General features: G+C 41.2%; 1 protein-coding gene across 2 annotated transcripts in view; it reads right to left on the bottom strand.

Annotated features, from left to right (window-relative positions):
* Positions 1-22,001, bottom strand: part of LOC308130810 (IQ motif and SEC7 domain-containing protein 1-like) — a gene marked incomplete at its 5' end in the record, with an annotated part of 93,056 nt that overhangs the window by 56,466 nt on the left and 14,589 nt on the right. For both annotated transcript variants that reach the window (XM_080497294.1, XM_080497298.1), the window contains one exon: positions 11,691-11,798. In XM_080497294.1, the coding sequence (XP_080353420.1) occupies positions 11,691-11,798 (108 nt within the window). The remainder of the gene's footprint in view (positions 1-11,690; positions 11,799-22,001) is intronic.

Genomic DNA, 22,001 nt, shown 5'->3' with positions numbered 1-22,001 from the left:
ATAGTGATGCTAAAATTCAAATAATCACTATATATGGCAGCTTAAATGCATTTATTCTGCATGTGTTTGCCCTCGTGAGAATTTCCTGAGTCCTCCTATTCTACCATATGGCCCCCTTTTTAATCCAGCTGGCTTCAGTGTGTGATGTTGTTAGGTTACAGTGGTAGGATGCTGTGCAGGATCGCATGCAAAAGGAATGCCCACAAAGATTTCACATACACACACACACACAATGAAATGCACAGCTTTTATCATGACATAAAGTCCACACTGATAAGCCTGAGCTTAAGGAGGGCCGACACGAGGAATTTAACCAAAAGCCGATGGGAAAAATCTACAGAGTGAACTCATACCAACGAAATATATAGAAACCGGGCTGATGGTATAATGAAGAAGAAACAGGAATAGTCAATAGTCACAGGATGGCGTTAATGAATCTCAAACAGTAGAAATCCAAGCAGCCGACAGAGTGTGAGTCAAGATCTTATGCAAGAGCTGAGACCATCAACCTATTAGTCAATTAATGGAAGATTAATTTGGATTACTTATGTCAGAATTTTGTGAACAAAATGCATAACATGAAGACTTCCTATTTCTTGAAGGCAAATCATCTGTGACAGGAGATGGATAACCACAGTTTTTTTTTTTTTTTTTTTTTTAAATTATCCTCCATCAAAGAGGTAATTTAAAGTCTGCAATCTACAAACTCCTGGTTTTTGTGATGGGACATTGTTTTCTTTCCATTACTATCTGACATTTCATCATGAAGATGACTCATCAGTTCTTACAATAGCAAACTTTTGGATTAAAAAGGGTTTAAAAACCTCCTCTGTTCTGTGTTCAGCACTGTTTTCCTGCTGTATAATTTATCATTGTTCAAGGAAAAAGGCACACGCACACACATAAAAACACACAAACGACCCAAGTGTGTCTCAGTTGGAATTGAAAATCACACCACTTGACACTTGGCTTACTCCCGTGCCTCGCTTGTTTAGCTGAATTGGCTGTCAGTGTGTGCTGAGTTGCTTCAGCTGATATAAAGACAGATAACTGAGAGCACAAGCGCTGGAGGTCACAAAGCAGTGCGCGAACTCCTCAAAATTGAGGCAGCACTTTACTCCCATCAAAGAGCAATCTGTTGTTCTTCTCGGAGTGGCCACATGCCTGCCATCTTCTCCAGAGGAACCATCCATTTGAAATACTATAATTTCTATACGTCAACACAATATGTAGAGGGGAACAGTTCTGCCTTGAGGTGTCTGTACCCCACAATAAGAAAAAAAGGAATATTTTGTCCTGTACCGAGAAGCTCAGCAGGGGTCTATTCTCATGAGCCCACAACAAAGCATCACCGAAGAAGAGAGACAGTGCGTCAAATTGTGGGCTGAAAGAAAAGAAAAGAAAAAAAAAAAAACTGCTTCTGCAGCATTTTGAGCTGGACACCACAAGATGGCAGTGTATAACCTCGCCTGCATAAGCCTAGTGACACGATCAATGCCATCACTGAAGTCAGAAAACGTTTCCCCCAGGAGGTTTATTGTTGGATCACATGTGACAGACCAAATGAGGAATGTTTGCCCTCTCAATTCAGCAGCAACAATCAAATGTACGTGGATTTTTGAGTAGGGGGGGGGGTGACGGTGTATAAATTCTGTTTCATCACAACAGGCCACGGTCAGAATGAAAAACACCACAGTCCATGTCTGCTTATCTCATTCCTCCCTCTCGGTGTTCAATAACCTCGCCTGGTGACAAACGCACCCGTGAACTTTTTGTTCCACGAAAACATTTTCATACCCGCCCTTATTATTGCGTCAACAGCTGAGAAAACTGACCCCCCCCTCTCCACTTCCACCCTCAGATAACCACCTCTCCACCCAGCTCTGGCGATAAGGGGTGAAAGGTTTTGTTTCCCTGCTGTTTTTCCATGTAACAACGCTGTGCAGCCTCTCCGCAGTTCGCTGGCAAAGGGCGCAGCACTGTGCAACGACTCCTTCTGTCACCGACTTGGCCTGAAGCCTGAGAACTTCAGAGGCAGAAGACAGATGAGCTTTTCAGAGCTGGCCAAACAAAGAAATGTCTCTCTGCCTCCGACTAAGAAGGAGAGACAGAGACATGACTTGACCCCCCTCAGGACTCAGCTGAGGCTCTTCATTACCATCACACAGGTTCAGCCTTTTTCCCCGATAAGACATCAGTTTTACTAATAGGGAGCTGGTCCAGTTCTTACATTCCTCATAACTCCAGCAGAGAAAGATGTACCAAAGCTAATGCTTTCATAAAACTACCAATATTTTTTTCTTCAAAACCTCCACCACAAGTTAGCACAGCAAGTTAAATTATATGGTAATGTTCAGGCAATAACGATTTAGACTGTCGTAGAACTTGTAAATGCATAAAAATGAACTACTGCAGGAACATTATAATTGGATTTTAGTTCATTAAAACAAGACAGGAATAGCAATTAAAAAGCACACATAAAGAAAATGCAGTAACTGACAGATATAAAACCAGCAGCTGGAGGTAAAAAAAAAAAAAAAAAAAAAGGTGTGCTCCCTTTAATTAATCAATCACTAATGGGTTGTGGTAAACAGTCGTGTTTTAAGTCCTGATTGAAATGAGCAGAGAGTTTCAACTGACTTCAGACAAGCAGAGAAACTAAAGGCGGCTTCACATTAAACTTCGGGGTAAAAAACAGAAATACAACGAATGTTGTCAATGACACTCATCGTCGTTAGACTGTCATGTTCAATGTTTAAGCCCTACATGAACACTGCCTGTTGATAATGTTATTTAAATCTACTTTTTAGGACATGTTATTAGCAGACGTGAAGTCAAAGAGGAAATAAGAACTGAAGCTTTTTAAACATTGGGAGCGAAGTCTGATATTAAAATTAGTTCTTTCTTTTATATTAACATGACTGTTTCACGCTGAAGTTTCTATCACAGTATTTTACTTTTATACGTAAAAGGATTTCATTTTATTATCTTCATAAACCTCTTGACTCATAAGCAGATAAAACATGTTTTTCACTAGACTGCACATGATTTTGAAGTGAAAGGCCAATTATAAGGTGATTTGCCATTTATTATTCTATGAATCTAATCTTGTCCTTCAACATACAGCCAAAGCACAGATTCAGCTGCAGCATCTTGTTAATATCTTATTGCACATACAAGGACAAATCCCTTCCCTTGAGTGTGAGAGCTCAACGGGCTCTTCAGTCTTATTTCCTGAGGAAAAGTGTGCTGCTCCTTGTTCTTCCACCTTATCCGCCCCCCTGTATGTGAGCAGCGATACCAAGCTATGGAATTGCAAATGTCTCCTATCAGACGGAGAGACAGATCTGAAATGGTCGGAGGGCCTTTTGCCTGATATTACTGTGGCATGAAAGTGATGAAAGGATAAGCCGTGAGATGGAGTTGCACAGTATTACTAATCTCTCACGATATCTAATTTACCAGGGAAAGTGGAGATGGGTAATACGATGAACAGCACAGCGCTGGTTGACAATAAATATGCTATGACATATTTTCTCTACCTCCTTCGAGGTGCGCCCTACACACTTGTGTTGCCGAAACTCTTTTTTTTTTTTTTTTTTTTTTAAATCACGCCCGTGTCACACATGAGTCGGTCTTGAAATGCAACACCTGTGCACTGTCAACAGACATCTGGGAGTTTTTACATTACTGCTGAGGAGATGCATTCACAACTGATAACATTGCATCTCTCAAGCCCTGACTGAAACACAAACTCTGGCCTTTCCTGTAGAGGAGCACACAAAAACATGGCCGGCGATAATTGTGCTGCTTCCTCAAGCGTGTGCCTCACAGATTGCCAATCCCCCTCCTGTATCTGCTATAAAGAAATACATTGAAATCAATATTTTACAAGTATAGTATGTCTTTCGATGGCACTATGTTGTAGACAATGTCATGACAAATTGCTGTCAAGATCCACTGGCTGATAACTCCTTCAAGATTCAAGACGTTGAGGTCGCAGCTGCAAGAAGGGCATGTGCTTGTTGTAATGATAATACTGTGTTAGGGAACATCTTGGTCATTGTGACTGTCGAGGTAATTGTGTTCTTTCACACAGACGACTGAATAAGAACAGAACAAACTGAATGAATGAACAACATGTTGAGTGAGAGGTGTAGTGCTTAGCGCTCCCACCTCGAAGCGAGGACTGGGGGTCTTTCGAGGGTGGAGTTTACACGGTTTTCTGGAGAAACTCATGTTCCCTGGCCTCTTAACTTCCCCGTAGGTGTGAATAAGACTGTGTGTGTCTGTATTACCGTCTCGGCCCCGTCACACACTTGCCACATGTCCAGCGATCATGCTTTTACCCATATTCATGTCTTCATAAATCACTGCACTCAACAGACCCTCGACACTCTCACATGATCAGAATTCATCTTTAGTTGTAGTCATTGCTGTCGCAATGCGAATAAGACTGCAAGGTATAATTTTCTCAATTTAACCATAAAAACTCTGGAAGCAGAATAAAAATCATAGTTTTACATAACATTTTGTGATCAAGAGAGCACAATACAAACGCGCTTTGTTTTCAATGACATAAAACAAGGTGGTAAATAATCCCACATGAGACGATGGACCAGAATGTGATTCCTGTATTTTATAGACTGCTTATCAATATTTCAGGCCTATAATGAAACAGAGCAGGTTATAAAGAGACAATTGTACAAAGCAGTGGAACGTGTGAAAAAAGGAGAGAGCACAGGCAGGACAGACTGGATGGAGATGAGGGTCAGAATTGATCTGTGACAGAAGGAAAAGGTGGTAAGCAGTTATGTTGAACAGTTTGGAGATGGAGGCTTTGACCAAAACACAAGAGGCTGATCTCAAGTGATGCAAGGATTTCACAAGGAATGAGCAGAATAGACCAGGTATGCAAAGTAAAAACTGACTGAATCAACATGAAGAATGTAGTTTGATGCCTCAATCCAAATCTATCAAGAGTCTTTACCAGTCTGTGCAAACAAGTGCTTTCCTCACCTTTTTTCCATTTGCTATATTAAGATTTCATGATATGACAACAGTCCTTAAGCTACAAACATGTATACATATGGACTTTATTTATGGAGGAAATGGCCCGTACAGATATGCGAATGTACATGAAGTTGTTGTTGCGTGTATGTTCAAATGTCATGTCAAATCAGGTCATGTACATTCTTCTTGTATTTATTCATAGTTGCCCATGATCGATGTCTGACGGTCTTTGTAGAAATGGATATGTTAATAATATTAAACTACTTGTCAAGACGTCTGATGTATGATGACTATTATACAAAAGACTGACGAATTAGGAATATATGATATGACAATAGGCATAACGTTATAGAATTGTTAATATAAGGAAGTAACTGTTTGACAAACAAATAAATAACACATTGCCGCGTCTCTTCATTTGCCAAAAGAATCAACATAAGAAGTGACTGGAGTACAAATCATGCAGCACAAAAAGAACTTCAGCTTAAAGTCAAGCCAACTTATCCTGAGCCACATGGCCTGTGTGTGCAGCTCACGAATCAGAACTGGGACTTTTGAGCTTCTGAGCACCGTGTGGAGCCTTTAATTAACTCTTAGAGAATGTGACGACGAAACAGAAGCTGGAAACTTCAAAAGACGACCGGGAGCTTTCCTGAGAGTTCAAACACATTGTGGAAGTGGGCCCTGTGTTTCACGGGCCTGTTAAATCATCGTGCAGTTGTGATTTCCCATCGGGTCAAATCAGAAGTTTACAATACCAGCAGTATATAAAAAGGTCCAATAAAGAAAGAATTCATACAACCCGCTGAATTTTATGAGTGGTGAAAGACACTTTGATTACTGGAATTTTTATTTATTTTTTTAACCCAACACTGCACAACTAACCCGTCTACACAACAAGCACTCATTCATTTACGAAGGACTGTTTGCTGAGGCATACAATAAATGTTTACTGTGTTGTTAAGCCCTTTTCCAAATGACTTCACATGCTATCAGGAGTCAACAGAGAGGAAACACTGCAGTTTAACAAACAACATCCTCTCTGACGCAGGCATCACGTATACCTACATATGGCAATACTTCATTTCGACAGCGCAAGTCATCTGACCACCGTATTCTCCCCCCGCGGCTGGATCACAGTCGCATGAGCTGCCCTGCTGCCTCCAGTCGTCAGCAAATAACACAGCGGCTGGATCAGCGGGGAGACTGTGGGGGTCTGTGATCGCAGGAAGACGGGCCATTGCCAGGAATCAATAGGCTCTGCAGTGGTATTATTATAGGGCCTGGAGATAATCACAGGTTCTCTTGTGAAATAATCATTCAACTTAATGAAGATTGTAGAGCACATAGATTATTTATACATGAAAGGAGATTGGGGGGGGGGGGGGGGGCTTCAGATCTGTAATGGTCAGAGACCAAATCAGAACCGGGAATAGAAGTGAAGCCCTGCAATCGCGGGCAACTTTATGACCTTTTTGTAATACCATGGGAGCCCGAAGAGGAGGATGTAAACACTTGCAAATAGATTTATGCTTCACCATGACCACCAAGATCCTTCTTTTACCTCTGTGAATAACCCCTGCCTGGATCTATTAAGCAAGTCAGATGTGTTTCCCTCATTGATGAAACAGAAAAGGAGGGTAATGGTTGACAGATGAGGAAATTGTATTTGTTTTTTTTAATAATTGAGTGAAAGAAGAAAGAATATTGGGGGGGGGGGTCAAAAGAAAGGTGTTACGTGAAGGAGAAGGAGATGGACGGCATCTTGGGTATTTAGAAGCATTCATTCAGCCTTAAGCTCGGTTAAGAGAGGTCCTCACTCTGGATGGGACTGAAGCAGAAGGCAGCTGCAGGCAATGCATACAGAAGCTACTGTACATGCAACACTCAAATCAGTCAAGACATGCTTTTAATTCATGTGGCTTAATAAAATTCAGGAACTGGCACCAACACAAGAAGAAGGTTGGGTTTTTTTTTATCCCCCTTGGCTGACGAGGTCCATTACATTTCCACGTTAGATTTGGTCCTATAGAACACAATATGTTGCTTTTGTACAATTTTCTTTCAAGTCAGAGCCACATTCCTTCAGATAAATTCAGATTCTTTTCCCTCAGTAAAGCGTACAGAGCAATTATCCCGTCTCACAATAAGCTGCAATCCTGCAGTCCTATTGGACTGGCTGACTGCTCCAGTTTCGGTTTCTCAATCTGACATAAACATACTTCCTGCTTTCACCTCTCACTGTTCAGCACACGCACGCACACACAAACACACAGTGACACAGAGACAATACGAGCAGGACAACAGTGAATGTGAAAAGACAATTTACAATAGAAACGATAGCAGGGAAGCACAGGTGGAGGAGCTAACTGCAGAGAAAACATGAAAAACAATGTGATTTCAAAGAGGAGTTGAATGTTTGGAAGAGGGATGAAATAACTGAGAACACAGCTTTCGTAGCCAGTCGTGAAGGTGACGTTATGTTGGTTAAGTAGGGCACGTAGCCACAAACGAATGGAGAGAGGCAGTCAAGAGTTAGATAAGGTGTGTGTCTGCAGGTCACGACAAACAGTTCAGCATCTCTCTACCGAAAGTCCCGACGCCCTACATTGACCATTGCACTGCTTTGGTTGACCCAATTGTTACTGTATCAAATAAAGCCCAAATCATTAGGTTATACAGAGTCAATATAGGATTTAGGTTCTTTTTCCATCAATACATATCTGGAATGAGATAAGACAAGGTAAGTTTGGACTTCACTAATCACACAGGGGGAAATTTAGTCATTGCAGCAGCTCAACACTGCACAAATATTTACTAATATAGATATAAACTTGAACTGCTCAACTAAACTGATTGAAACTGCTATTAACAGGGCCTAATAGAGTGGAATTTATATGCTCTTCCTGTTCTTCCTCTGTCTGGGTTTTCTGCATCTTTGATTTCTTCTACAATCCAAATACATGCATGTAACGGTAAATGATGGACTTTAAATTGACTCCTATATGTGTGTAGGATTGACGGACCGATGGATGGGATTACCGCATTCCAATAACTGAATGTTTCCTCTGTCAGAAATCCGTTTCATTCTCATAAGCAGCAGCTATTTCCTGCAGCAGCAACAGTATTTTTTGCTATTCTGACACTGAACTTCGTTTAAAGTAAACTTTGTCCTCCTTTTTGAGTAACTACAGGCATTTAGACTTGCGGTTTATTTTTTCAATATATTATCACAGACAATGTTTATTGCATCTCTCTGCTGCACTTCACTCAAGTTCAAATTTAATTTAGTGCAGCCTACAATTCAGAGTGAAAGCAACAGCTCGGGAAAACCATTTTTACTGCTTTTACTTAGATTGTCAGTTGAGACATTTTTGCAGCTAATGATAGTCAATAAATCCAATTTATAATTCCAATGAAAGAAATTCCACTTATTCCATTTCACAAATTCCCTTTTCACAGTTTTATTGCATTTTGCTCTTTTATTATTCATATTTTGCTGATGTATCCTTCCTTCTCCATTCTGCTCCGAGGCTCAGCTTTATTGCCAGCTGCTGACTGACAAGAAAGAACCAAAGGACATTAAACACCTTGTGGAACCTGTTCGTATATTTAACGTGTGCGCTCTGACAGAGGTCAGGTAATCTACCACCTTTGTTCTGGTTCACATATTCCATTGCAAAAGCGGCGTCTCCATAGCCGTTACATCCCAGTCATGCGGCTGGATAATCATACCAGTGAGTGCTCATGTGTGAATCCTCAGAGTCACATTAAATAAAACATTTCGCTGTCCAGGGTGCTGAAGCTGACGGTTAATGGAATTACATTTCCAAATTTTCTTTGATTTTCCTCAACGAAGGCCACACTTCAAGTAAGTTTAGATCAAATTTGGGGCATTTAAAAAAAGAAAAAGTTCTTCTAATATGAAATACATGCTTTAAAGAAATAATCTTTTTCGCCATCTCAATGGTTTGTTGCTTTTCTGTATTTTCTGTCGATTAATTTGAATCTAATCAAGTGTTCTTGTTCATTAAAACAAATTTGAGGATGTCACCTTGAGTTTTAACAAATTCTGAGGGCTCGGTACGATGGGTAAAATGCAGAGTGTGAACGCAAAGAGAGTGCAACTGAAATTAATTTCTTATTTGCTGTGCTTCAGGCAGCATGTTGCATACTCAAGAATAAACATCGTATTGGTCAGGAGCACTGTGCACATTAGGGAGGTTTTGATACAGAACTGTTTGTTTAGACAATAGTTTCTATTTGTGCTCCTGAAATTTCATTTTGATTGTTTTTTTCCCCATATCTGTGGTATTGGAGGTAAATGTTTACTGAGCTTATTCAGCCACGATTCCTCCTCTGATAGTATTTCTAAACTTTAGATGCAAAATCATTCTCGCCGGCGCTCCCACCACACTGAGTCAGACATACACATTTAGGCAGAGGAAATAAATTAATACAACAGAGCTATTACATTACCTGTATAGATCCGTAGCTGATCAAACGCTACTGGTACATGTAATTGTTTTGTTGCAGTATGCAGAGAAAGAAAGACTGCAAAAAAGAGTAGGTACAAAGTAATTTACGTGAAGTTTGAGGGGAAAAAAAATGTACAGATGCAACAGTCCAAGAGGAGGTTTGTGCAGTTTCAAATGTACCAGCCGCATTGTTTGCTTTGAATCTGATTGGTCCTCCCCAGAGATAGACTACACTCTGGCACTCAGCCTGTCGAACAAGCCAGACTTTGTAAGCAACACCAAAGCAAAAGTCCCATTAATTCCTAATGCCTTCTTTCTTTCAAACTCTGCAGGAATAACAGAAACTTTTCTATAAAGGCACCATCAAGCATATGGGTCCAATCGGCCATTTTTTTTTTTGCAACAAAAATGGAAAGAAATGCATGCTTCACCTATACACACCTCCCATGATTACAATGATCCTTAACATTTCCCAGTGCACTCCGTCAAACACATCAAAAACAAGTGAAGTGATTCAACATACTGGAGGGCATGGCAGAGCACAGTGCAAATTGTACTGTAATTAATATTTTACTCTGTCTCGATCAGTCAGTGCTGCACAAATTTGGCGAGAAAATACAGTTACAAAGATCAATCATTTGCCGAGAGCCCCGCAGAGTTACGCTGCTCAAACGGAGAGTGATTACCCAACATTTCTCTGCACTGCTTTTCGAACAGCGTGAAAAAAACGTCATATCACAGTGACTCTGTGGTCTTAAGTGCAACTTCCCGGGTCAGATGTGGCACAGAACCATGAGTGAGCTTTCTGCCTTTCGAAAAGAAATAACATCGAAAAACCAAGTGAGCGATGACAAGCAGCAGCGGTGTCTCAGGTCTTTACAATGAATGTTTCTTTTCAGTTTGACTCACGCTATGATCCATTTAGCAAACTTTCAGAAAGAACTGTCATTTATGCTTTCATTTTTTTTTCTTTTAAATGTCACAGAGTGTGTTGGCGACTGTGATTCTGACACTTGAATTGAAAGAGGCGCTTTTATTCAGTTTTCTATGTGCAGCCCACTCACATTCACTTCTATCCTTCAAACTGTCTCCAAATGCAAAGTACGCCAAAGAAATAAACAAACCGCAATGTGCATGCCACTAACTATTCCCCAAATTGATCCAAACTACTGGAGCAATCCGAAGTCTACCTCTGGGTCACAGTAATAGTCAACAAAGTCAGAATAATAACATTATGAATGTCATTTTGCTCTCTCATCAATTAGTAATCAACTAAACTGTGTATCTCTGTAAGCATAGAGGAAAACAATCAACCTCTGATCACAGCCATCTTCCTTGTTTACAGTCATGATCCATTTAACCGATTAGCTTTGAGCTGTGCTTGAAAATTACTTGGCGAGCAACTATCTCACTGAGAAAGGGTGCAAATGAGCGAGGCATCAGTCAGCAAGAAATAGCAATCGCCTCATTTCTGCAGTTTTACAAAAGTCTAAAAACAACCCGCAGATGTTCCTACTCATCAGAAACCTCTGAGCAATGCTCTTTAAAAATAGAACATGCTCCCACTATGCAATGGGATTTATTTTTGGGCTGCACATGATCCAGAAGTGGGCTATGGATTAGGCGCACATTGCTTTTTGATGATGAGGCACACAGCGCTGGGAGGCGTCTCTGAAACCCTCCCAAGCCTTTTGAAGCCCCCTAAGTCAGCCTCACTGATGCTCTCCTCCCCGCTGCTCGTTTGTGGAGAAACTCTCTCAACATCCAGGCTCTGCTCGGGCAAATGGGTGAGCAACAATGAAGGCTCTCTTACGCAGAGATCATATTTCATTAAGCCCACGACTAATGATCCCCTCCGACGGTGCGTTTGATTTGAGCAGCTCGGTACACGCGCATTAGAAGAAAATAACAACAACACTGCAGCAGTCAAAATTGCTGTGTCATAAGAAAGCGGATGACTGGAGAACAGCTGCAGACCTCAAACGTACGGGCGCAGCAAAGTTTGCAACTGTCAGGCTGTCACGGCCAATACATCTGGCACACAGAGGCCAATTAGCAAGGCATCAATATGAGCCAGAATGACTTTAAAACAGTAACAAGCGCAAGACAAGAAAAACACTGTGCCGCGAGATGCCACGCTGCTTATGGGACCATTTAGGCATCAATCATATCGTGGCGAAAAATAGTGTCTTACTGTACCCAAAGGACGCCGACTTCCACTTGCGGCAGGGCGTGACTCTTCTGCAGCCTTCAGACACCAGCCGGCCCGGCTTCTCACCAATGTCCACTGGCAGAGACACATGTTTCCTACAGGAAGAACGAAACTTGTTACAAACACTTACAACTTATAAATATATATGCTTTTGCTTTGAATGATAAAACATGACTGACAATATGTGTCTGAATTTCATTAAAAACCGCTTTATCAATCAAATGTATTGTCTTTATGAAGTAAATAGTAACTAGTTACTCCTTTAAATAGTATGAAGTGACTTCACTAGTTACTAAAATTGAAAACTGCTTAGTTACTCATGAATTGTCTCTCCCAGTTGCACTAACCAGCCATAACAATACGACCACTGACAAGTGAAGTACATAACAATAATTGTTTCTTTTTCATCGTCAAAGGGCGGAAGATGCTGAATAGCAAGTGAACACTTTGTTCTCAAAGTTGACGTCTCAGAAGAAGGAAAAAGCGTCTCCCTCTCAAAGCCGCTTCCAAAACCGCAGCTCTCGCTCCGTGTTCCCAGTATGTAGCGGTCAGTATCTTTCAAAAGTGGCATAAGGGAAGAAAAGCAGTGATCCAGTAACAGGGTCAGAGGAGGCCAAGGTTTATTTATGTATGTGGGAAGCGAAGGCTGACTTGCGCGCTCCGAATGTTGGTTCCGTTAGAAATATGTCAGAATACACAAAGCAAATATTTTACTTTAGAGGAGCAAAATTGGGACATAGATAATATCAGGCATGTGGCGATGATGTTATGGCTGATCAGAAGAGTGGCATCGCTGTAGTGTGGTTGTGACAAAATTAGCTGAGCAATCAGGACAGTGTGGGTTAATGTGATAAATGATACACTCGGCTGCACGACATTAATTAGCTGAGCAATAATCTGAAAACTAAGTTCAACAAGAAACGGCAGCAAAAACAAACATCCAGAGAGCAAACATGTTGAATAAATGGTAGGCCCACTGTGTTCTGCATGACTCCTTTACACATCACGTTTACCCTTGAATGCAATATATTACACAACATTAATGTACCTGAATTGTGCGGCTTTAAAAATTAAGTTTACACTAATTACGTGGAACTGAACTTGGCGATTCATTTTATATTGATATTTAATTCACAATCCTGCAGACTTACAATGCATATAAATTCTAAATGACTATTGATGAAGTAGCACAAAGGCGACTGAATCTGCAGTATTTCAGACTAGTGTTTAAAGTGGCATTCAAACAGAGAGCTGCTAATAGCACTTAATACTAGAAGTGCCAGCAACGAGACAGAAAATAGGCCTTTTATTGATAGTTCATTAAAGTGTGTTATCCTTTTTCGGGTCAGATTTATCCCAATAAAGACACTTTGTGTTAGACAAAGCCAGAAATAAGATCAACAGTAAAATTAGCTGAATGAAATACAAACCCGTTACAAACAGGAAAGGAAAGGTCACATCAGGAGAGTCCCTCTGTTTTGTCTGTATAGTCATAGTTTGCGTTTAGTGTCTAAAAGTTTCTGAAGTTTTGTCTTCTTGTTTTCACTGCAACATTTCTCATGTCCTTCACAGATAGCCTGTTTCTTTCTCCGTATTGTTTTCGGAGTTCTCACGGAGCCAGGCCACCTTTGGGCTGCATGTCTCTGATGGGCCGAGCACATTTCTCAACCTGTCAGCACGCTGCCTTAAAACCTGCAGCGCCCCGGCCGCCCTCCGGTAATGAGTTCTTCATCAAAAAATACATAAAAGCTATATCTCCTCGCACAGTTGTGCATTTGTCAAAGCGTTTGAAATGACAAAGAAAAAAAAAATTGTAATTATCTGCCATACGTTAACTCATCTTGTCCAAAGTGTCAGTATGAGAACTCTTGCAATGAGGCCTTGAGAAATATCAGAGCTAATTGTGTCATTGCTGCTGCCATTTGCTGCTGTTTGGATGTAATGAATTATTAATTCAAAAAATGCTAATCATGTCTCTGCTCCGGCTGAGTCGAGAGCTATGAACCTTGAATTAGTCAGAGTTTTCTTCCCGTCTTTACTTAGTTACACCGATAATGTAGTGGGGCCAAACACTCGGAGCTTGTTTCAGAACCGTCACTGCAGTGAGTAATGCACAAACACCCGCAGTTCATAAAAAATGGCAGTGCTTTTCCACAGAGACATGCGACTCACGCCCTCACCTCCTTCCACCATATGCTCCACACATGGCGTGTTGCGTCTAAATTCCTGCAGGGGGGGGGTTCAGAACAATGCCTGATTAAGACCTGAAATCAAAAAGAACTCGCACAAGGACAGAGACGGCAGGCTCAGTGTCCTACGCATCCAAGTTGAGCATCGCTCTCCATGGCAACAAGGGTTGCAAGAGAGGCGAGAGACGAGGATGTATTTTATGTGATCCCTGAGCGGCGCGCGAGCTGAGGGTGCAAGACGCTGCAAGACCGGCTCTGAAAACAGAGCGCTGTCACTTCTCATCACCGCAGGCAAGTATCAGCTGGCCCGGCCCTACGTGGCCTGTCCCGCCACCGAAGGACGACCTCCCCTTTCTTCGGCTCGACTTCCGTGAGGATTAAGCACAGTTCAGTCAACACTTTGTACTGTTGGAGCAAGACGTGCAGCATTCAGATGGAAAACTGTGGCCCTGTAGCTACTACAGGAAATACCTCATCTCCACACAAAACTGCAGGAGCGCAGTTTCCTTTGCTCTCCTTGTGATATTTTATGTTAATCCATTTGGCTAATCGTTATGCTTCATAAATCATCCTGCGATCCCAACAAGCAGTCAGCCTTCGTTAATGTTCAAATTGATTGGGGACACTTTGCTTACTGGTGTTCTTTTGAGACACTCTCTCTGACGGAGGTTGTGACCTCCACAACAACAGCCCAGCCAAGCCGTATTCTTCTCATTGTCATCTGGACAATAATGGCTGAGCTGTATAATCCCCGCCTCTACGCATCCCCAACTCTCCGCGGAGGGTTACAGGGAAATAAAAGCCAGAGACCTTGCCAAGGCTTTCCAGAATACCTCCAGTCAGTCATTGTGCTGCAGCTCGCTGACAAGCTGCTCTGGCCTTCGTGTGTGTCAAACCAAATCTGTTCAATAAACAAAAAAAAACCACAAAAAAAAATACAACCAACGCCGCTCAGACGGTCCCCCGCCGTGGACGCAGCATCCCAATGATGTGAGATTTCAATTAGCTCTTCATTCACAGACACTCTGAAACATAACAACCGCCATCCATCACAAAGCAAAACCTCACCGGGCACGAGTAAACAGCTATAAATAAGACAAGAGCGTCCTCATCCTGAATTCTTATCGCAGTTGCAGTGATAAAGCGTTGGGTCTGCTCCTCAGCTGTGGGCTTGTGTCATATGCTCGTCTGGGTTTATGAACGAGTGCCGCAGTAAAGTGCGTTTGGAGGCGTGCGAGCATGTCATCGTCACACATTCAACTGAGGAACAATCCAATAAAAAGCAGGTCAAAGACTGTTTTCAAATCTCCACCAGGCCCTAATCACATCTGAATGAAGAGATCCATTCTGATTATACACCAACAGACCAATTAAACACTGCCATGTTATTCCTCTCTCATTGGGAGTAACACACATACGCGCACGCACACACGCACAACTTATTTATATCACTTGTGCCAAGTTCAGTGGCTTTTTCATTATTAATGATGTTGAAACCTACCAAGCCATGTGACACACAAACTTTTCAACAGCCAGGCTCACTTGTGTCCTGATGTGGCACATTAACAGGGTGAGAGATGTAAGTGACTGTAAGTCTGCTGTGTGTTGTCAGCAGAGTGCTGTTCTGGCACTTGTAGTGACTCAGAACAGCTTTCAAGTCGGGTACAAAAGGGAACCCGGCGCCAAGATGAACCACGTGGATGATAGAGAGATTTCATTGCAACAGTCACAGCAATTTTTGAACCAGGCAGCTATGTCTCTTTAAATAGATGCTCCCCAATATTTACAGAGAGAATTATACTATATCTATATGATGGCAAGATCATTTGACACAGGAGCACATTCAAATTATTAAAGAAATGTAAAAGTAGAGAATTTCAAAGTTTCAATACAAACCTTTTGAATGCCTAATGTTATATATAGCCATCATAAAATCTTTTAATAGAAGGCCTATACGTTAACCCATAAAGCCTGATTTCATCCTTGTCCCAGTGATGCATGTGCAATTCCCAAGGTTATATAACAAGCACAATTTGTTACATATGCATATAATTTGTTTCATTCGATCTTTGCTTCTTATTGCTGCCCCATAAGATGCGCACACTACAATTTCCCATAGCGGATTTTGCTCTACCAATTGCTTTGTTCCCATGTGTAAAATATTCACTTTCTCCCAGGATTCAAAGCCCGTCTCCGTTTCTCCGCTTCTATGATTAGCTCAAAAACACACCGCTGGAGCGAGCCTCATTCACAAATATAGGACAGGCTGCACTTACCTGGCTGTGCATTTGTGGAATATATGTGTTCTATTCATTTTTTTATGGGGTGCTGTGAATGCATGCGTGTTTGTTGTGTGGAAACCACTTTCCAGCTCTCAGCTCTTTCAGGGGCTCTCAGCTGCTGCACTCCCTGGTCTGGATAGTGGCGAATTAATTTCATTACCAACTCTTTGTGCATCTCCACATTCATTTCTTCTTGTTTAATGCTTTTAGTGCATGTATTGATAGAACTCCTTTTGAGTTATAAAACCTTCTTATATTTCAGACATGTTCTACAGGACACTAATTTAGTCCGTTTTTTGTTGTTTTGTTTTTTTCCAATGGATTTATTCATTTTCTTGTAAAGTCTTATTACTCACCCAAATACACTCCCATTAGATTTTTTGCAATGTTTGTGAGCCCAGGATCAATAAAAAAAATATAACAAAATATTATTTTAGCCATGCTGTGAGAAAGCTTTTGATGGTTTAAAGAAATCAGTGAAGGATTGAAGATATGTGACAATTCCTAAAGGAAAATCACATTTCCTCAATTTTCACGACGACGTTTTATAGAGTTTTATCTTCCTGAAAAACAATGTAAATTGCCTGATTACTGATCACACACCGAGGGCGTTTTCCCATCCTGCGGGCAACAGAATTGCATATTCAGCTTCACGTGCATCTACCAACAGCAGTGGATAGCAGCTTGAATTTACAAGGGTGTGTGATTGCACAATCAGCATGATTGGCTACTGAAAATGTCAGTCAACCATGGAACACCCCCACACTTCCACAAAGTAAACATTGTTCGACAAAGACTCAAATATGAGCAGAAAGCAGTGTAACCATGACTCGTGTGAGAGTCCAAGTGTTGTATGCAGGTGTCAACAATATAAACAGATGTGCATGGCAACATATACCGTAGCGTGATAACAGTCAGTTTCTTGCTTCACATTAAGTAACAGAATGAGTGTAAGAAATGCGGCCAAATTTAGAAGCAAGAGCTGCGACCAAAAGACAGCTGCCATTTGGTAGATTTCCAACCACATCAAAACATCGATTTTAGGACCATTTTCATCTGAAGCCTCATCTTCTGCTTTTGCCGTTCGGCTTTTACATTTCACTATCAGCAGCAGTGCTTACAAAGGCCTGTGAGATAAGGGGGAAAGTAAAGAACACAACACATCTGTTGTTGAACGCAGGCAAAGTAATACACATGAGAAAATAGATAATTACTTTAGCTTTAATGAGAACAAAAGTTTGCCCTTTCAACTGGCAACTTACATTGTATTTTGAAATCTGACACTTTAATCTTGGCATTAAACAATGTAATGAGAAACACTAAGGATAATGGTCAAAACACAAAAAATAATTGGAATCGATATGTGAGCACAGCAGGTATCATAATCATATCCATCAGAGTCAAACCTGAAATAAGCTGCAGAAGAAAGTAAATCCCAGTCATTTTTTTTTTTTTTTTTTTTGCAACACTCCAGCAAACAAACTTCACTTTACACTTGTTTCACTCTTGCATGCACGGACAAAGACGCACTTTCATATCGGGAGTGTACAAAGACAAAGACTGGCACACATCTCCAGGCTGTGGCCCTCTGGATTCGCTTCAGATTTGTAATGGGACATTTAGAGCAGAAGAAAAGCAGCCTGGGGAGTCGAGACAATCAACTACCTACAGAAAGAACAGAAATGGCCTAGATGATTTTTGCTAAAACACAACACGGGCTTTGCCGTACACTCTTTTCAACTCGGTCTAGACGCTGCTGGCTCCCAAATACACGGCACTACAGAGGCAAGAGGCTGTTTGGATCCCACAGCGAGGCATCCCTAAAGAGAGAAGCTGCAGATAAGGAGTGTGTTTACCAGCGAGAGGAGCCCATCTACTCCCGGCATATAAGCCATATTCCATAGCTGTGCTCACAGCAATGAAAGATTCACATTACAGTTTTAAATCAACCCGCGTCTTAACGCCGTCAGTAGAGACACTGCTACAAATCTTCTGCCACTGAAGTTCATGCAGCCGGTGAAGTAACAACACCGGAGTGTGACCTTGGACTGCATTTCATGGAAAAATCTCATCATTTCCTGCACAGTGTAATATCCACTTTCAACAGTAATGGCCGCCACATCGGGCCCGCCTCAATCCCTCAGACAGAGGAGTAGCACTCCGTCTCAGCATTATTTAGTTTTACAATCTCAAATGAAAAGAATTACATAACAGTTTCTCTACTAAAGCAATATGTCCACTTTTCCCAGAGGGAACAAGCTCGAGACGTGTTTTAAATGAGACAACGATGCTTCCGTGTCTAAAGGAGTGAACCCACCTTGAAGCAGCGGGACCATTACGGAGAAGTCACATACAGACTGGAGAGACAGTTAAATAAAAAATAAAATAAAAAATGCTGGTTCAATGATTTTGTTGAGCTGGTACAAACAAAGATGCTGCGGCATGTCAGCCAAAAAGACGTGTACAGTGACATAAAATGCCTCACTAACCACCATCACTTGATTCAGCATCTACATTACTGCAGCCATGTTTGCGTCTGACAGCTGCTGCACCTTTGAGCAGATCCTTCTGGTCTCCTGAGAAACCTTTTTTTTTTTTCCTTAGGCCAGCTACAACTCAGATGTGACACCCACAAGATTACATACATGTGTCAAACTGTCTCCTCTGTCCAGGAAGTGCTTATTTATGAGTGCCGTGTGTTGCTATTTTAGTTAGCGGTGCACTTCGTGTCATGAATAATGGGCAAAATCCAGATTATAATCTCAAACAAAACATGCTTGCGACAGATGGACATGAATTATAATGGGAAAAAAGCACAGATGTTAAATATGAACGGATCCATGCAAGACAAATCTGAAATATCACATTATCAGGTGCACACAAACATCTAATCAGCAAATCATGCATCCATTGATCAATCCTCTTCAGCATTCAATCGAATTTGGAAAACAGAAACTCGCATGCAGGCATTTTAGATTCATTCTTTTTAATGTAGGAGGAAACCAACAGAAAAGCCCTAAATCCCACCCAGATTCTGCTCTCACAAACCACTACGCCGCTGTGCAGCCTGTCAGTCACAGTAAACCAATCCACACTAACCTGAACTTAACCCCTACACATCGGCTAAGACAACAGACAACTTCAAAGTGCCGCAGAAAGGTAATTTCAGTGTCTTTGAAGGTCAAATAAAGGTCGTGTTCGCTCAATATTCCTCCATCATGGACCACATTTGTTCAACTCCGACAGAGAAATTGAAAAGCTATTAATCATTCTGACCTGGGATGCACACAATTAGTCGGTTAAACAATTAAACGTGCGCCGCTTTCACTAGTTCCACACTTGAAATGTTATTCAATTAAAACCAATGAGCGATTGGCTCATTCATGTACACGGCTGCTTAAAAGTCAGACACCAGCCTCTTTCCCTGCAGCGGCGCTCGCATAGACTGCAAATTTAAAACAGAAAACTGTGAAGTGGAAGAGATGTCCTCTGTCCTACTTTCTACAGTCAGGCCAGTTTGACATTGTTTACCCCGAGACGCTCTGATCCCACCTTAGCTGAGATGGTAACAAAAATAACCTTGCAAGGTCGTCAATCTAACCCAGTTGATGGTGAAGGCTTCAGGAAATTAATCAAACATATTGAGACTCCTCCTCAAGTCTTAATTAAAATTTTCATTTCATAATCAGGGAAATTAGTCATGAGAAAAACCTCTAATTTTGACAGATTAGGGGAGTGAGGATAGAGCAACAGTCACAAACTTTACAGTCTGAATTAAATACTGAATCATTTGCTTCCACCTTAAACAAAATAAACTGCATCATTACAACTTGACACTTTTCATTCTGTATTGCAAAACATGTTATACAATATCAAGTTTAATGATACATAAAATACAATATATTAACAATTCTTATATGATAACTGATAAAATGATGCATCATACAACACTAATACATCACATTAAGACGTGATTTCAATCTACCTTGGGAAAGTTTCTGCTGTTGCCACATTATTCCTCCATGAACTGCCCGATCATTTCAGACAAAAAACGATGAACTGACAGGGAACAAAATATTCTAACCGACTTTTACAACTCTGCCCCAAAAAAGTTGAGAGCAATCTCTGGTCCGAGTGCATTTCTGCTGATCTTCTGGGATTTTCACACACAATCTACTCGGGTTTCCAGAGAACATTCCCCCCAAAAATTGCATTCAGTGAGGAGCAGAAGATACTCTATTGATGGCAGAGGTCAGAGGAGAATGAGCAGACTGGGTTCAGGATGATGGTAATTCAACAGAAACTCAGGAGATTAAAGCAGGAAACTGTCTGCCTGCAGTGTACCAGCAGTTCAGCTTGTTGGCGGAGGTGTAACAGTGTCCTCTTGGCCTCTTATTATCACCAGTGTGGTGTTTAAATGCTACAGTCTACCTAAGTACTGATGTACATCATGTTTATCCCTTTATGGTCACAGTGTGCGTCTCTTCCAGCTGGATAACATGTCACAAAGCTCCAATCATGTCAAATTGCCATCATTAACATAACCACTGGTTCTCTGTACTCTGATGACCTCCGTCACCAGGTCTCAGTCCAGCAGAGCAGCTTCAGGATGAGATTCACTTCATCTGTGTCGTGAAGCCAAAGCTTGTTTTTGTGTCAATTCAGTATCACACTTTCATAAAATAAATCATTATTATTATTGAAACATGATAATTTTATATACATCAGTGATATAAAATGCCTTCAAATTTCCAAAGATGAATAAAACATGACTTTATACTGCAGAGATGCTTTAGAGGTTGGATTATTTTGGAGGCGTGCACATCATCGTGTGCCTGCCGTCTCACACAAACACACAGATTCTTACCATGAATTTCCAGGGGCACTTTTAGAAACAGGCTGCAGTAATAGCCACTGCAAAAGTAAAAGGAAGACACTCTTCACAGCGCCGAGAATAAAATGTAGCCTGTTCTGCAAACCACCGCACTAAGGGGCAATAAAACGACTGCATGGCTGCATCAGGGTGGATTTATGAGCCAACTTGTTGGCTCTCTTCACTTTTCACAAGAAGAAAACAATGAGGTATTCATGGTGAAAATACAGTGCAATGGCCGACTGTATCATTAGGTGCAGCAGTTGTAAAGATTCATTGTGTAAGGGGGTTATGTAGTTCAGCCCCCACCCCACCCCCGGGATGGCTTTAGGATGTAATGCTATTGCATAATATCATAGATTATTTTCTGTTGCAACACCTCCTTTCTCATTTGAGATCACATATTTGCCCAAACAAAAAAAAAATGTAAAGAGAAGAACAAACTCGATAGAATCAGTGTTGTCTTTAGAGAAAGTCTCATTACGACTGTTGAATTAATGACAAAAACAAAAGGCTGGGTCAATATAATGCAGAGGAGATTCATAGACACACAAGCTGTAGTCCAGTTACAGCTGCTATTACTGAGGCTATCGACTGCCTTTAATACAATTCATCAGAGGAAAAGAATGATCGCATCAACACGATCTATCACAAATGTTTTGCTGAATGATATGCCAGTCTGTTAAATAACCGCCCATCCATTAAGGCAAAATATCCCCAGAACAGACTACGTCGAGGGGGAAGAGGTCAGTACCCTGGACAGCTCCGACTACAAAAACAACAAATGGACCAGTTCTGACCACCTGTACTAGATTCTTTTTATTTTTATTCTAGAAAACTGTCACACTTGAACAGAAGACAGATGGGCAGTCTGCAGCAATGTGAAGCGTCATCAGTCACTTTGTTCACGTAGAATGAAGGCAGTGGACCACCTTTCCAATTTCTGACTCGATT

The sequence above is a fragment of the Blennius ocellaris genome (genome assembly GCF_963422515.1).
Source record: "Blennius ocellaris genome assembly, chromosome: 5".
NCBI classification, from domain to species: Eukaryota; Metazoa; Chordata; class Actinopteri; order Blenniiformes; family Blenniidae; genus Blennius; species Blennius ocellaris.
The sequence above is the reverse complement of the archived record's forward strand: the minus strand, read 5'-3'. Positions and strand labels throughout refer to the sequence as shown.